Source organism: Anguilla rostrata, chromosome 5, assembly GCF_018555375.3.
Source record: "Anguilla rostrata isolate EN2019 chromosome 5, ASM1855537v3, whole genome shotgun sequence".
Lineage (NCBI taxonomy): Eukaryota > Metazoa > Chordata > Actinopteri > Anguilliformes > Anguillidae > Anguilla > Anguilla rostrata.
The window spans coordinates 43,134,089-43,152,483 of record NC_057937.1 but is presented as its reverse complement, the minus strand read 5'-3'; the positions used below and the strand labels follow the sequence as shown (position 1 = coordinate 43,152,483).

At 44.9% G+C, this 18,395-nt stretch overlaps 1 protein-coding gene and 1 non-coding gene across 3 annotated transcripts in view; both read right to left on the bottom strand.

The window, feature by feature from the left end:
* The window catches only part of LOC135255333 (FERM domain-containing protein 5), a 90,162-nt gene extending 74,279 nt beyond the window's left edge, over window positions 1–15,883 (bottom strand). The window contains exons 1-2 of one of the 2 annotated variants that reach the window (XM_064336356.1): window positions 15,771–15,883; window positions 15,520–15,666 (exon numbers count right to left, since the gene is read on the bottom strand). In XM_064336356.1, coding sequence (XP_064192426.1) covers window positions 15,520–15,621 — 102 coding nt within the window. In that variant the 5' untranslated portion in view covers window positions 15,622–15,666; window positions 15,771–15,883. Of the gene's footprint in view, window positions 1–15,519 lie in introns of both variants that reach the window. The other variant, XM_064336357.1, reaches the window with a different exon arrangement.
* Window positions 15,884–18,272: 2,389 nt separating this feature from the next.
* On the bottom strand, window positions 18,273–18,344 carry trnah-gug (transfer RNA histidin (anticodon GUG)). Its single transcript has one exon. It is a non-coding gene; the product is annotated as a tRNA-His (tRNA).
* Between the last annotated feature and the right edge of the window lie 51 nt (window positions 18,345–18,395).

Here is an 18,395-nt window from a genome sequence, read left to right as displayed (position 1 = left end):
ATGGGAGCAGCAAAGTGTGCCTCGATGAATTAAACATTAAGACATTTATTTTCTATAGGAAAAAATAGAAATCTAAAACAAAAACCAATCTAAGTAGTACACAAAAGCAGGGCGCTATCTGAATACAAATCTGCCTCTGTGTCTACCCCGTGTCTGTCTGTAGGAGGATGTTGCGCTCGCGTTTCGATTCGCAGACAAAACAAAGAGGAGCGAATAACCAAGAATAACCAAGCTCTTACAGCACCCCAAGTTTCCCAGAACAGGTTTCCCATTCCCAAGAGCCCACCTTTACTTTTCAGTCACCTGACCGAAAACATTCCCATCAAACCCCCGCAGCCCAGACATCTCAGAGCGTTCCTCTGAGACAGCCCATTCAGAAAATCTATTTCTTCTTCCTAGTTCTAGTCATTTCTTCATACTCAGTTAAGTTTCTAAAAGGATCGATAAAAAGACGACTTTAAACCGTAACAATACTCAATCTAGCAGAGCTGCATTAAGAGAATATTAACCCGCTGGGCGAACGCACCAGGTTTTGGAGACAAGTGTTTTGTTTTTTCTCCTGTGTGTAATGGAGCAGAGAGCAATCGTCTAGCTCCATGTCATGTGAAGCGCTAATTCACTATCTCAAATTTGAATGCCTCAAGTGCCATTGGCCAGCCACTGTAGTATTGGCTGTGGTAGTTTTTCAAATAAAAAATCAGCGTGGCATAACAGATTCTATAATATCCTTCAGATCAAGGGTGGAGGTGTCTAGCTAGATGCAGGCTGGAGGTTAAGCAGTGTTAGTGAACATATGGGGTTTAATGGAGCTTTAAATGTACATCAGTGACCGTTGGTCAACAAGCTGTAGCGTCTTTGCAAAATTGCCTATCCCCAGGGAAGCCCCATAGCCCCACCCCACCCTGCCCTGCCCCCACCCCACACAGCAGCTAGGACAGACGGTCTGCACCCAGAAAGAGGAGGGCTGGGGCCAAGCCCCACATTTAACAGATGTGAAGAAATAAAAGAGGGGAAAAGAGAGGAGTGGTCAGGTAGTACGTTCCCATTGCCAATGGGGTTCAACACACTCCCCTGAGTACAGAAACACAAATGAGGGGCCAGAGACAGGTGGATGCTGGGATTATTTATCCTTCTCTTTCTTGCCTCCACTGCACGGTAATAATAATGCCTTATTGCTGCTGGGCATCGAGACACCTACTCAGCCTGCAAAAAGCCATAAGGAAAAACACACCATGCGCAGAAACAAGGAGAGAGGGGGGAGGGAGGGAGAAAGAGAGAGAGAAGGAGAGGGAGAGAGAGAGAGAGAGACACAGAGAGCAAGATAGAGAGAGAGAGAAAGAGAGAGAGAGACACTGTAGAGAGAGGGAGAGACAGAGAGCGAGATAGAGAGAGAGAGAAAGAGCGAGATAGAGAGAGAGAGAGAGAGACCCTGTGGAAGAAGAGCAGAGCTAAATGCTTGTGGCAGCAGGGAGAAGAAGCGCAGGCCCACAGATGAAATCCCAGCCTGAACCAGCGAAAGAAAGACCTCTCAGCCGCCACCCAGCGCTCTGCACTGAGCCCGTGTGACGTCACCACGGTCTTAACACTCCGCTGGATGATTTACCGATTCGCCTCAGATTAGGCTATAATCGCCGCCCACGCCTTTGATGTTGAGCCGCCAGATACGCCGCGGCATTAACGTGCCTGAACATCAAAGCTGCGGGAAAACAGAGCACTGTGCCTACCAGATACCCAAGCGTCCAAACGGCCGGCCTATAGCACATTAAATAATGATGAAATAACATAGACAATGGCTACGCTCACACTGTCAGTTTTTGGGAGTGACAACTGTATTAATTTTCAAGAATGTATGTCGTTGTGTATTGTGCACAGTACAGCAGAGCGAAGTGAAATGAGCCCTCTATGTAAAGTAACAGGAGTCACTCTCCTAGTCAGATCTTGTGACAGCTGTAAATATTGTCTGCATTACATTTACACACAGTTACTACAGCGCAATATGGCGTGTTTAGAAAGTGTGGCCTACTTCATTCATTTTTAAATTCAAAACATGAAGGCGTGAGTTTATCAGTCTCCTTATGACAAACTGCTGCCGACAGAGATGTAGCACATTGTTCGTTCTTATGAATTTGCTCATTTTCACCGCTGTGCTTTGTGTAGACCGCCGCATCTGAACAAACAAGGGAGCTAATGTGCGCGTGCACGCTTTCACAACCAAACTATATGAACGTAACAGGATTAAGCACTCCGATGAGGAGTGACAGCCGTATATAGCTGCGGTGTGAACGTAGCCAATGTGGCAAAGCGGTGACCGTTTCGCTGCATGATCCGCTTCCATTCATTTCAACAGTTCAATGGGCCTGATCCGCAAAAGGATCGAGGCTGATGTGTGCCTTATCTTCATTTCACTCTCACCAGTCCCTATCGGACTGCACATGTGACATCAGCAGCATGACGCTTTCAGACCACCTCTCCTGCCTCCTCCATGCCACTCACTGACTGTGAGGGCTGCGGATGAAGCACTTGATGTCGTTAACTTTACTGCGCTGTAAAAAAAATAAGAGCGACCCATCTGTTCGGACGGGCAGAGGAGAGAGCAATCACTCCTTCGGGGTCACCGCCCTCAGCAACCCCCCCGCCATCCCCCCCCCCCACCCCCCACCACCCCACCAGGGACCTCCTGCCAGGGAAGAGCCCGCTGCAGCCGCAGGCTGGCATGAGGACGAGGCGCGGGGGCTCCCAAAGCGCTCAACAGGAAACGGCGGAATCGAGGCAGACAGACACAGGATCCAAACAGACACAACAAAAGAAAACACACAATCCTTCCCCATTAGTCTCTATGGTACGGATAATTTCTTCTAATGACAATGATTAAAAGAACAGGGTGTTCCTCCCATTAACGGCGCCGTGTAGAGTAGCGTCGGTTCACTGCTTTCTCTCCTCATTAGTCTGCTGAGCCGCGGCGCAGGAGACTCGAGATCTGAACAAAGGCCGGATTCTCTGGTGAAGGGAGGCTGGTGGGTGGGGGGGAAGGGGGGGGCGCCTGGGCATCGGCGCTCGCATCACGAAGCCCCGCGGTCACGCCCGGTCAATGCGAACGAGCCGGCACCTGTGCACGTATCTGGGCCCGCTCCGCTCGCACGTCACCTTCTAGAGCCTCTCTCTCTCTCTCTCTCTCTCTCGCTGTCTCTCGCTCTCTCTCGCTCTCTCGCTCTCTCTCTCACACACACACACCCGCGCATTAAGGCCCGCGCTGCAGAATGCAGGGCTACCTGCGCAGGCAGAGAGCCATAAATGCCCGGCTTTGTTTATTCACACTCAGCACGCCTCATTACCCCCCCCCCTCCGCCCGAGCAGCCGAAGCACCCAACCCCCTTCCCCGGCTCGGCGCACACCTCGATGAGCGCCTCTGTGACGCCACCGGAGCAAATAATAAACAGACCGACCGTGAGACCCGCACAAGCGGCAGTCACCAGCAGCTCTGCTGTTTGCCGTGTTTAAATGCTGTGTCCGCCTGAGAGCTTTTAGGAATGTTATCTTTCACTCTCTCTTGCTCTCTCTCTGTCTCATCCTCTCTCAAACACACACAATTCAATTAATATTGCTTTAATGTTTGATATTGCAAAAAAATGTACATTTTTTGCCAGCAGTGCAAGTACATAAGAAACAAATGGAGTAATAATAACATAACACAAGAATACAGAAATAAGAACTTACTTTTCTTACTGCCTTGGCCTCCCTCTGTCTTTTCCCTTTCATTCTCTCTCCTCTTTTCACTCTTTTTCACAGTGGGGTTTAGTATTCCTGCCCCCAGTTGGGAGTATCACCTCAGGTCTGTTCAAATTTCTTCAACACAGGATAAACACACACACACACATATATACACAGGCAGCTGCAGTATGCCTTTGCTCCAGGTTGTTCTACTGGTTGCTGGTGCTCACATCCCGTTGGTCACCTTGGCAGTGACATGGACAGTGACTGAATGAGCTCTGGGGCAGATGCTCGTTTTCCACTCCGAAATCTCATTTTAGACACATTTGTAATGCATCCCAGAGGCTAAAGCTCAAAGCATTACAGGCAGACTTCAACTAACCCAAACCCTAAACACTCAACCAGGAGACGGTACAGTTGAATTCAGAAGTTTACATACACTTAGGTTAAAGTAATTAAAACTCATTTTTAACCACTCCACAGATTTCATGTTAGCAAACTATAGTGTTGGTAAGTCAGTTAGGACATCTACTTTGTGCATGACACAAGTAATTTTTACAACAATTGTTTACAGACAGATTATTTCACTTTTAATTCACTATAGCACAATTCCAGTGGGTCAGAGGTTTACATACACTAAGTTGACTGTGCCTTTAAACAGCTTGGAAAATTCCAGAAAATGATGTCATGGCTTTAGAAACTTCTGATATGCTAATTGACAATATTTGAGTCAATTGGAGGTGTACCTGTGGATGTATTTTAAGGCTTGCCTTCAAACTCAGTGCCTGTTTGCTTGACATTATGGGAAAATCAAAAGAAATCAGCCAAGACCTCAGAAAGAAAATTGTGGACCTCCACAAGTCTGGTTCACCCTTGGGAGCAATTTCCAAACGCCTGAAGGTACCACATTCGTCTGTACAAACAATAGTACGCAAGTATAAACACCATGGGACCACGCTGCCGTCATACTGCTCACGAAGGAGATGCGTTCTGTCTCCTAGAGATGAACGTGCTTTGGTGCGAAAAGTGCAAATCAATCCCAGAACAACAGCAAAGGACCTTGTGAAGATGCTGGAGGGAACAGGTACAATAGTATCTATATCCACAGTAAAACGAGTCCTATATCGACATAACCTGAAAGGCTGCTCAGCAAGGAAGAAGCCACTACTCCAAAACCACCATAAAAAAGCTAGACTACAGTTTTCAACTGCACATGGGGACAAAGATCTTACTTTTTGGAGAAATGTCCTCTGGTCTGATAAAACAAAAATTGAACTGTTTGGCCATAATGACCATCGTTATGTTTGGAGGAAAAAGGGTGAGGCTTGCAAGCCGAAGAAGACCATCCCAACCGTGAAGCGCGGGGGTGGCAGCATCATGTTGTGGTGGTGCTTTGCTGCAGGAGGGCTGGTGCACTTCACAAAATAGATGGCATCATAAGGAAGGAAAATTATGTGGATATATTGAAGCAACATCTCATCTTCAGCCAGGAAGTTAAAGCTTGGTTGCAAATGGCTCTTCCAAATGGACAATGACCCAAAGCATACTTCCAAAGTTGTAGCAAAATGGCTTAAAGAGAACAAAGTCAAGGTATTGGAGTGGCCATCACAAAGTCTTGACCTCAATCCAAATGAAAATTTGTGGGCAGAACTGAAAAAGTGTGTGCGAGCAAGGAGGCCTACAAACCTGACTCAGTTACAGCAGTTCTGTCAGGAGGAATGGGCCAAAATTCCAGAAACTTATTGTGAGAAGCTTGTGGAAGGCTACCCGAAATGTTTGACCCAAGCTAACAAATTGTATGTAAACTTCTGACCCGCTGGGAATGTGATGAAAGAAATAAAAGCTGAAATAAATCATTCTCTCTACTATTATTCTGACATTTCACATTCTTAAAATAAAGTTGTGATCCTAACTGACCTAAGACAGGGGATGTTTACTAGGATTAAATGTCAGGAATTGTGAAAAACTGAGTTTAAATGGATTCGGCTAAGGTGTATGTAAACTTTCAATTTCAACTGTAGGTATCATATCAGTAAAATATATTATTGATATATTATTGACGTATAGTGGCACAATATTGTCAGTTTAGGATTGGCTTTTCCATTTGCTCAATAACAAGGATTATGAGTGTGAGTATCCTTGTGTGAGATTGTGTGCATGCAACATATTGACAGATACTTGCAGGTCAACGTATGGGGCTCTCACAAAAGGCCGAATTCCCCAGGGACAGCGGGAGTTGTAATACCTCTGCGTCCTGCAGTAATGTAGCTCCCAAACCGCCGTGACAGGAAACCACAGCCCTGATGCACTGTGTAACAAGGGTAAACACAGACCACACAGCCTGCACTGAACTCATTACATATTCAAGCCCGGCACATTTTAATCTACGATATCCCCGCCACTGCGGCTGGGAGGCTGCCGGATCCCTGAAAGCCAGTATCAACAGCAGCGCTCTGCAGCTCTGTCTGTGAAAGACAGACAGAAAGGCAACAGGACAGCGAGAGCACCTAAGGCTAGCTGTCACTCAACTCCGATGAACCAATCAGAAGACGACACTCCCTGTTGAACGCGTTATGATTGGTTCAGACAAAGTGGGTCGCTGACAAAACCGCCCAGTTCAGGGTTCCTCTCCTGAGATCTCAGCTCCTGGCCCTTTGGCCATAGACATGACTGAGCCATCCGTCACAGTTCTGTGCGCAGTGACCATCAGAGTCATCAGAGACCAGCCTAGTCCCACATTCACCTTAGAACGGCCGGGAGGAAGAGTGAGTAATTGATGCCAACCTCAAAGCTGGCACTTCAACAGATATCAGGACCCTCTTTTGCCAGGCTAAGGGAGCAGGAGTGTGTGTGTGTGTGTGTGTGTGTGTGTGTGTGTCTACCCATGTGCGTGCATGCGTGCACGTACATGTACGGGGCTGAGAGTATGTGTGTGTGTGCCTACACATGTGAGAACGCACGTATACATGCAGAGCCTGCTAAAAGTATTAGGCCACCTGTGGTTTAAAAAAAAAAAAAAACTTTAGGCAGAGAAGTTCTATGCAAATTGAGTAAATAACGAACTCAAGTATAAACATTCTCCTGTTAACATTACAGCCCATCTGCTGGACCCGTCAGAGTGTGTACTGAACACTCCACCTGGAAATCTTAAGCTTCTATGTAATTTCTTCCCTGGAATAACCTTGCCACAATATGCTTACTTGGCTCTGCAACATCTAAGCCTATTTCATTCTTTGCCATATTTCTTGCAACTTTAGTGTCTATTTTACTTACACTACAGGCCAAAGACATAAGGCTATCTGTAGTTTAAAAAAAACTTAAGGTAAATAAGATTTCAGTCAATTGAACTACCCCTCTGCCTCCCTCCCAATCCTTCACCTTCCACAGAGCAAAATGATTGGATAGACTTCCAATAATTTGTTTAATTGTAATTAAAGCCAAAGGAGGCTATTTTGAGGAAAGTTAGGGGAGTTCCTAACATTATCTGGCTGAATGTTAAACCATATTTATATTACTCACCAATGGCAAATTCATTGTAGTGTTGGAAGTAATCACCAATTGCTGCATAAAATAACAGCAGTAAGCTCTGCAACCTGAATAAGTGTTCGGCCTCCAGCGGTGAACAATCAGAGAAACACTGGGACACATCCATAATGGCCGAACTACCCAGCACTTGCTTCATATGCATTTATGAAACATAAACTACAGATGATCCTTTAACACTGAGAATTACAGAGGTGTGTGTGTGTGTGTGTGTGTGTGTGTGATTCAGTCAAGAAATCTCTGTGCATTCTAAAGCAGCCTTGCCATCCAGCTGAACAAACAGCGGCCGCTCCAGTTGTGCTATGAGCATTCTCTCCCTTTGTGTTCAGAGTGTGAGACCAGTGCTGAAGACTCCTCCCAGCAGGGCTTTCCAGTCAAAATGCTGCACTCACTCACAATGCTCCAGAAGACAAAACAAACCCCATATAGACTCTAAATAAAACCTTTATATAGATTCAATTACAACAACACTGGCTTGCATTTGTAACCTTGTGTGAAAAAAATGTGTGAAATATGAGCTGAACACACACATTACAAAATACTATAACTAGAATATCGGTTACAAAGCTAAACTGAGCATTGCTTGGTGGTGTCAAACTTCATAAATGCGGGAAAGTTAACATCTGACGCCTGAAGACCAGTGAAAACCTCCTGTGAAGTGTTTATACAATGGCCATTCACAGCTACAAAGAACATTCTGATGAACCAATCACAATGCAGAACTGTGACCTGCTTTATACGCGCACCAATCGCAAGGGTCCTATCTGTCACAACTTTAACTGCAGGCCAATTGAAATGCTAGGACCCACCGCTTAGGAGGGATGGGAATTCCATTCATTGAACCCATTCAAAGACCAAACCCTTTTGCGACACTTCACAAAGTGTATACACCAATTGTGTGAGGGAGAAAACGTGGAGATAATATGTTTCATGTTTAATCATATTAAGCACGAGCATGACAGCGTGAAATTCATTCCTGCCTCTTAGCGGAGGAGGACGGCTCATTAATCAAAGAGCGTGCTAACGGGAAGCCAGCGCACCATGGCAGGCTGCCATGGGAACCGGTCTTGGGGAACAGGAAACAGGGGTCAGGGGTAGAACTTGGGTTCATGGGGGGCATGGCTCACAATCACCTGATGACCAGCAAGTTCAAGTAAAAGAGCACAGCGGTGCAGCCGCGGTTCGACAAAGCCCCTCAAATTGAAATGGTGCCTTTCGGAGTACATCTGTCTCCTACCACCACTGCTGCTTTGCGAGCAAGAATCGTCTGTCCATTGTTGTCCTTTGTGCCGGGGGATGTCCAAATCCGAGCGTGTTGGGGGCGCTGCTGGGGAATCGCCGTGGCAACAGGCAAAACTCTGGCACAGGGCAAAGACGTAACACCCCCCACCACCAGCACCCCGGATCCCCACGGTCACCAAGGAGACGCCCTCCGGGTCGACGGGAGTGCACCCTTCGTGCTGTCACGCTGTGCCAGTCCTCTGAATTCCTGGGTTTTCCCCTATAGGAAAGTGCTGTGGTGACACCCAGATCCTTCCCAGAAAAGGGCACACCGAGTAACTGACTCACTGCCTGACTGTAGCAGTAGGGCGGTAGGAGGAGTCCTTCAGCGGGAATGCATGTGGGACTAATTCTTTCCTTGTACCTTTCTGATCTGCTTAACAAATCCAAAGATGCCCGCCTTTACCGTCAGATTATACCTATGGGGAGTTCAACTGATATAACGACACTATCAACTTCCCTGCTAAAACAATTCAAATACACAGAAATAACAGTTCTTTTACATTACATTACATTTATTTGGCAGACGCTTTTATCCAAAGCGACGTACAAAAAAGTGCATTTCATGGTCATTTTATCTTTTGAATCACAAAAGATCACTGGATAACACACAGGACTACTAGTATATGCATTAATTTAACATGTGTGAGAGTTATATCAGACTTTTCCAGAATGAAGATATGAAGAAATGCATTTTTAATATGATAGTGTTCAGATGAAAGACTTTAAAAATGATGATTCAAAGTCTAATTCTTTCACAAAAATGATATGAAAATGAATCCACAGAACACAGACACAATTTCATTTGTTTTTCAGCTGAATGTAATCATTTAAATGGTGATATGTCTTCATTTTCAAAGGAGACAAAATTATATTCTCCATTTGAGACTCTCACTTATCCTTCAGAAATGTAATAAAACAACAAAAATAAAACCCATTATTTCCATGGTTACCGAATGGATCAGCTGAACATTTACACCTATTCTAATACTCTGGCCTGGATTCAGTCAATGTTCATCCAAAACATTGACTGACAGGGGAAATGGTGACTGAATCCAGGCTTCTAAATTCAGATGTGAATCTGTATTGTGGGAAGACTAATGGTGATCCCAATACCACTTGAATAATTTGGCCTAATTCAAAAATATATTAGAGGCACAGACAAGCGTATGTTTAAGAGGTCCTAAATCTAAAAACAAATCATTTGAAATTAGATTCTACAATTCTCTGAATCCAGGGATGCCATTTTGGTGGATGCAAGAACTGTTTGGTGGATGCAAGTCGCCTCTATATTCACATGGGTCAATTTATGGAGTTTAAATGTGCGCAACAATCTTCTTATTCACAAAAAGTGTAGGGGATTTTACTCTCATTAAAAAATAGACTAGAATCAACAGAAAAGGCTGAACTTTCCACATCACTGAGACATTGTCACTGTAATCTGTAATCTCATACAGCAGCAGAAACCCGCCAGAGGCTTAGCATAGGGCAGCTCCACTGTGTGGATTAACATGTTTTTAGCAGGATGCCTTAAAATCAAAAAGACACGGCTTTCAAAAATTGAGCTGTGGTGAAATGCTGTCGATGCAGATAACCAGGGGGCCTGTCTGAGACACATCCTACTCTATATCGGGCCCGAGTTGTTGGAAATAAATCTCCTTAAAGGGCCAGCGCAACCAGCCCGGAGGATCACTATGCACAATATAAGAGAGTTCTCACTTAGCACTGAATTCATTTATTTATTTATTTACTCGCTCACCAATCTTGAATCATATGAATCACTCTGTGTCTGTGTAAGAGCATCTATCTACAGTCACGATTTTATGGGATGATTTTAGTTTCCATTTCAAATGAAAAAAGCTCAGCTCCTCTGGTAGCGTGAGTCTAGTACTGTTGAAGCAAAAACTATTTTAGCTCACAGTATAGTCTTCAGAGGACTGAAGCAAAAGTATATACAAGGATTCAAAGTCTTGTCATAAGCAAGCAAAAGTAAGAATTTTCGGTTTTTAACATGTATTGTTTTTCACATTTCCTGGCAATAGCTGCTTTTGGGATTGAAGACAGAGCCTTGATTTTATCACAGCTCAGCAGAGTGTGCTTGACCCGTGTCGCAATGATGCCTAGCACAGTAATGCTGACCCCAGTGAGGCAGGCTGCCAGTAGGAGGAGGACTGCCAGTATGAATCAACACTGTCTGATGACACGAGACACGTCTCCCACAATGCACTGTGGCAAACATCATTCCAAGCCCATTAAAACACACAAAACCCTGTGCATCTCTCTCAGGCTCTGATTTTCCATGTGCGAGTTGGCATGAAGGGCAATGGGAATCACCGCAATGGATGCCTCTTATCACATCCAATTCATTCAGACTGAATGCCAGTATGCCTACTTCACATAAAACAATCAGCTCCAACTCCTAATTATACACTGCAAGACTAAAACAAGTGGAGATTGCCATCTGAGCTTGTTGTCAGTGGTGAGATATCATCTTAGAAAATCTATGGAGTGGGCAATGGCTGTTGATTGGGAACTAATGTGGACTAAACAATCACCCTCAATTCTACATTTTAAATCTTGATTAACCTTCAGCAAAGGGCCTTTACCCACGGAGCCAATCATGGAACAGCAGGGTGTGACTTCAGGACAACTTCTGCATGAAAAGAAATTGCGAAAAAAGAACAAATTGAACCACATACCCACTGAAAATCACAGCTACATTCTGCAGCTTCATACAATTAATGATTAATTATGGCGCGGCACGGAGGAGCACTACTGCCTCGTAGCAAAAAGGTCCTGGGTTCAAATCCCAGCCGGGCCTTTCTGTGCAGAATTTGCATGGTTTTCCTTTGGCTTCCTCCCACAGTCCAAAGACATTCAGGTAGGGTAATTGGAGACTCTAAATTGCCCATAGGTATGAGTGTGTGTGAGTGAATGGTGAGCGAATGGTGCGTGTGCCTCGTAGTAGACTGGTGACCTGTCCAGAGTCTTTCCCAATGCATGCTAGGATAGGCTCCAGCACCCCCCGCGACCCTGACCAGGAATAAGCAGGATCATAAAGTCAAAAAAGATCTCCAGCACCACTTTTCCTTCCCTATTGTTGTCACATCGGTTATGCTAACTGTGTAATATTCAGAAAACCTGACTTAATCTTTTCTTATCCTTGATAGTGTCAATGAGAGCAGAAAAAAATGTGCTTCACTCGTTTATCCTGTCCTCACAGCATTGGCTCAGAGACCAGACTCTGGAAAGTCAGACCGTCAAGTAGAGGACTGTTGATTTGATGCATAGAGGAATCCTGCGTCTCTAGCTCTCACCCACATGGCACCGCCGGGCACCCCCCACCTCGCGAGAGACCAGCGTGGCGCTGGCTACGGCGGCCCAGCCGCCATTCAAGGGTGACCCGAGGATGTGAGGAGCCTCTAAATGATTTGGTGACGAAAACGTGGCAGCGGGAAACTGCAAGGTCTGGAGCATGGCGGAGTGAAAGATGGCGCTTCCGTATCAGACTCCTCTGAATGCACACTCCCCTCTCCATACTTACTGTACAGCAAGACATCCCCAATCCATCAGAATCACACAAGCACTCAAGCTAAGCCAACAAAATGATTCCCAAGCGATTTCTGCTTTTAGGTAATATCAAATTAAATCAGCTTTACAAGGTCTGACTACGCTGTGTGGCATTTTCTACTGTGCTTAGCGAGGCATGGCATCCAGTGTTCAAAGCTGCACTGGCTCACCTGTTCTGATTACTGTAAAGCAGGGTAAATCACTGGCCAGACAGGACAGCTGCTCCAGCAGTTTAGAAAAACATCTGGGCTCTAAGAAATTCTAAGAAATCCAGGAGGCATTGGCCCCTAGCTTTATGGTGGGAATATAAATCTCAGAGAGAAAGGGTGACCTAGTTATTCCAATCAAGGTTCATTCCCCGCCTAGGTGTCCCCCTCAAAACCATGGATCGCCTCCTGTTGCTTGAGACAGATGGAGCACAGATCAAGAAAGGGCACAGTCCCTTCCCCCATGGCTGCCAGGGTCGGGGGGGGGACCAGGGGGCAGGACCCTCTGGCGAGAGAACAGCGGAGGTAGCCGCCATGTCAGACTGCTGGAGTGCACCTTCCCGCCTCTCGCTCCCTTTGATGCTACACTCCGGAACGGCAAGCCGAACGCCGCTGCTGCTGCCGCTGCTCACAGAAACACCTGCAGGGCCTTTCGGCCCACCTGACCGCCCCCCCGCGATGCCCTACGAACAGCCTACGAGGCACAGTAGTGTTTTTTTTTTTAGCAGGAGATGTGTTCTCGCACAGCCGGCCTCTTCAGTTCACACTAAACAATTTTCATTCACCGTGGATTTCATCTTATTTCATTTCCAGTAATCACGCCGACTCCCGGATGAAAGAGTAGTCTGCAAAGCTTTGTTGAGCATGTCGACAACAGATTCGCCTCCTCTTAATATCAAAAAGAGGAAGAACGCTAACCCAGTAAGGGTTAGCAATTGATCCCTCCCAAAGAAAGAGGAAATCCCCGTCACAACAACATCAGATGTAGTTTTTATGTCTTTCTCAAACGTGGCCTTCAACATTTGAGTATCAGCTCTGTCAGATCCTTGCAGCACAGAAACGATGAGAGCCTTGAGGTGCCGCATCTGCTGTGAGAAGGATACAGCAATTCCCCTGGTAAGATCAATCCAGGGAGCACCCTACCAGTTTCTAAAGAGTCAGGTACCAAGATGCAAACTGACTCTAATAATTTCTGATCAGTGTTTTCTCTTCCATTCATCTCAGACTGAAACAGAATAAACACAACTTTAGCAGCAGGACCCATGCCAAAGACAAACCACCAAGGACAAAACCACCAAAGGTACACATCAGCACATGGTATGACTCACGGCACCCACTGACGTAATCTCATATCACCTTATTCTTTGGCCCAAAACACTGCCACAGACTTTTACAATAAATATAATTCCACTAATAAATTATTTATATAGACAAGTCTAGTTGGAACAGGGAAATTTATTCTGAAAGGGACTTAATTTTTGCCAAAAGCAACAATCATCAGGCATCACTAGAGACCAGGAACTGCAACAACCGTTTCTTCTCCAGGTATTATTCTCAAACCATCTACGGCTGGGAAGCCACAGTTATCTTTTAATACCCCTAGGGCTCAATTATCCTTGAGGCTGATAGCAGAAAATTGTCATTTTATAGTTACGTAGGGCCATATGTTTGGGATTGGTGATGACTGTAGGCCTACACTTGTCTAGGTAGTTAGGCTATATTACAACTGCATAAAATATGTACAGACAATCGTGCAGGATAGCAAATATTATTGATATGTTTTGTTGCCTTTCTCTTTGAGAAGGCCAGTCCCACCAAGCAGAGTAGTTGCATTGTTAAACATACTGCCCTCCGTTATTATGGGTTTTGTGCTTTAGGGGGGTATAAGAGAAAATAGGAGGGACTCCTACTCAAAAACGAGTTGTTCTATAGTCTATCTTAAAGTTATGGGCAGCACGGTGGTGCAGTGGGTAGCGAATCCCGGCCAAGGTCCTTCTGTGTGGACTTTACGTATTCTCCCTGTTTTCTCAGGGTACTCTAGTTACCTCCCACAGTCCAAAGGCAAGTAGTGAAGAGTCTAAATTGCCCATATAGGTATGAGTCTGTGAGTGAATGGTGTAACCTGCGATAGATTGGCGGCATGCCCAGGGTGTATTCCTGCCTCTCCCCCAATGCACACTGGCATAGGCTCCAGCACCCCCGCAACCCTGGATAGGCGGGTATAGATAGCGTATGAAGGATAGCTTAAAGTTATGGATACAGGTTTTATAGCCGCAATTTCAGAACAGACTGTATTATTTCAGAACAAAGACTAGAGAATTCCAATGCAATACATTCTCATTTGAGCTGCGCTAGCTTCACTGCTGTTTGCAAGAGCCGTCGGAATTACATATTTCTTATTACGGAAGCACTTCGGAATGCCTGTTGAAATGTCAAGAAGAGACCAGTAGAGCGTTTTATCCTTGTGTTACCCCTCTGCCCCGATCGTCCATTTAAATGGCACTGATAACGCAGAACGAAAAATCTAATTACAAACATCCAGAACACTTGACACCGCACAGCACAATGGTCATAGAAAGATGAATCACAACATTCGACACAATGCGCCTTTATCGCAGTGCAGGATACTTTGCAAGGTCAAATAACCGTATACACGGTGCCTTGTTCCAGAGCAATAGCCTACATATTAATGAGGGCTGTTTACCTGTAGCCTATTCTAAAGGCAGGGCACAGCTAATAAGTTTCCACTTCACGTATCAGCTGTCGTCATATAGCTGCATTTCCTGAAAGTCAGCCTTGTAATTTTTGTATATCCAGTTAGATCATCGTTTTGTTCACAACTTCTGTCAAAATATCTGGAACCTAAAAAATATACGGACACAGGGGTGAATTTAGAGCACCGAAGTCCACCTCAAATAGGCCGTCTGTTTTCCCTCCCTTCTTTGAACCTGTCATAACACTGGATACCTTTCGGTAAAGTTACACAGGTAGCAGCGGGGATGATCGAGACCCTTATTCTAGCCTAATCGAGACGGAAACACAAATGCAGACAGCTAGCTCCCACTATTATGCTTTCTAGACCACTCCAGTCGTCAGCCGTTAAAGCACAGACGTATATTTACCCAAAAGATCACCCTCCACAAATGCATTACAAAAAGGCATTCGCCCCGAATCGCAACATCATTGATCAGTTAGGATACAGTATGTAGCTGTTCTGAAGCTACATTGGCGACCTCATACAAATTACATGGATAGAGACGCGGGACCCGCGGGATGCAGATACCTGCTGCAGTTATCAGACAGTACCAGCACGTTTCTTCCCTGATCACAAACAAAGCTTTGGTGGTCGCGGTCGCCGTTTAATCCGCACAGGGAGTAGCTTTTATAATGGTAGCTGTTTGATTTCTACCAGTAGGCTATTTAGACTGACCTGGATAGTGCATGTATATTCCGTATCATCCAGAAGCCTGACGGTGCAATTGTATTCTCTCTCCAGATTTCTGATGCTTCCGCTCATCAGTCGACTCAACATCTTCTTACACAATTGCTGGTCTGCGTCTGGGACCAGAACAATAAACTGAGCACAACATAGAAGTAATGTCACATTTACGCTTTCTCCGGTCACCCAGCTGAATAACAGTAGAAGTTTGCAGCCAAGACGCAAGGTTTAAGCATCGTTACTTGGTTGATGCAAACACGCTGGCAGGTCCGCGACTGTGTGCAACCATTGAAACACGGTCAATTCCGCTCCTAGTGCAATCACTGCTGGGGTGTAATCAGAACTGTGTACGATTCACCATTCACCAACTGCTACTTGAGATGTGGGGCGGGTCTAGCGGTACAGAGTGGCGTCACCGAAAACCAATGGAAATAGTCTTTTTTAGTAAGTGGCATTCGGAACTGGCAACCGAGAAACAGGAGCTTGATTCGCTTTTCTTTATGTCCAATTGCAGAAGGGCGGGGAGCAAATTTGGAATCTCACTGTCTCTCGTTTTTGGAGACCCGTCTGAGGATGCTGGTAGGCTGTAATGCGGTGTCGCTCCCGTGCCACAGATTTTGATGACGATTGGTCACACCGGACGCACTCAGCGCAGTGCCTGATATCAAGACTGAAACTCTCTTGCAATTCTATTAAAATTGTTATTTCCGATTTTAAAAAGGCATTCATGGTAACCTACATTTAAAGTGAAACTAATGTGTAATGGACTAATCTCCATGTGGCACAAATGCTTGAGAGTAAACTATAGCAAGTATTGACATAATTCTGTGCTCAAATAGTATTTGCAGTTATGAATGGGTTATAAAGTATTACAGGGTATTCATTAAATTACAACTCTCACGAGGATGCACGAGTAAACATATTTTAGCATATATACATTTAAAATACGTGAAGCCTTGTTTAATTTGTACTAGACTACCTAAAACCCTTAAATGCAACATACCCTTAAATGTATCATTCTGAAAAAAAAACTTGCATATGGAATTCTGTTGGCAGTTGCATGTTAGGAAATAATCCACCATACTGCAGCGTATACATTGTAACACAGGGTACATTTAACATATGCAAACGATGTAATTTGTCACATGATTCGCTAGGGGGAGTCTGAATGCTATGCTACTGCCAGCCCGTCGCAGCTGGTGGTCTGCTGTGTTGTCTGATCCATGGTCTGAAGGTGTACTTTGTCCGTGGTTTGCTGTCTGTGGACTGCCCTCTATAATTGGACAATGTTCAAATCTGCGGCTCGGTTAAAAAATAGATCCCCCGATTAAAATCCTGTGGGGAATGGCAAGCACGCAGAAAGGGTGTGTGAAATAATCTAATAACTGAGCGCAAATCCGACACAGGGACTACAACTAACGTTCAGTTATCTGAATCACATTAAGGCCTACTCAAAATAGGAACTGGCTCCTCCTGGTGGTGGTTCACCAACGGTACAGGAACATCATCACCAGGCTGCAGACTGCAGAACGGGGTGGGTGTCTACTCTTATGACTTCTCTTTTCGTACACTATTGAATTGACTTGTTTTCCCAGTTATATTTGTTAATTATCTATAATCTTTGTTTTGATACATAAAATGATCAGTAACATTGTATCTTATACACTTACTGGCTACTTTATTAGGTACACCTACTGTATCTAGTACTGGCTAGGACTCCCTTTTGCCCCCAGAACAGCCTGAATTCTTGATGGCATGGATTCAAAAAGGCACTGCAAACATTCCTTATGGATTTTGGTAAATGCTGAATCTACAGAATCATGCAGTCCATGCAGATTTTTCAGCCACACATTCATGCTTTGAACCTCCCTCTGTACTTATTCACAAAGGTGCTCTATTGAATTGACGACTGTGCAGGCAAATGAAATGAATTACCCTACTGGGCGTATCCATCTGCAAAAGGTTATATATAATGTTTTGATATAGAGAATTATCCTTACATTTAAGGATATTAAACATGGTCAGCAACAATGCTTAGGTATGACATGGCATTCAAATGAATGATGTGGCACTCAATTGGTATTAAGGAGCATAATGTGTGCCAAGAAAACATTCCCCACTGCTTCCGTACACTAGAAGCAGCAACATTTACCATTGACACAAGCCAGGAAGAATCCATGGATTTATGCTGTTTATGCCACATTCTGAGCCTGATGTCACAGCAGAAATTGAGATTCACCACATGAAATGTCCACTGTAGCCTCATTTTACTGTTCTAAGCTGACAGGAGTGGAACTAGGCGTGGTCTTCAGCTGCTGTAGCCTATATTCAAGGTTTGGCATGTTGTATGTTCAGAAATGCCCTTCTGCACAGCACTGTTGTAAAAAGCTGTTGTTTGAGCATTTGTGGCCTTTCTGTTAGAGGTGAGAGGAGAATGAGTCTGCCCATTCTCCTCTGACCTCTCATTAACAAGATGCTTTTGGCCACAAAACTGCTTTTCACTGGATGTTTTTTTGTTCATCACACCATTCTGTGCAAACTATAAACAGTAGTGTGAATAAATCGCAGGAGGCCAGCAGTTTCTGAGATGCTGGCGCCACCACATTGGAAGGCACCATTTTGGAAGTGAATAAATGAAATAACAAGGGCTTAATTATATGTAATACAGTCTAAGAAGAGTACCCTACTATTTCTATATTGACTTTAATTAAAATGACGCCCATTGCCGTGACATTGTTCCACAATGCCGTGACTCGGATTCGAACCGAGGTTGCTGCGGCCACAACGCAGAGTACTAACCACTATACGATCACGGCGAGCTACATGGGCGGACACGCGCCAGTTGACTATGTCTGTTCATGTGCACT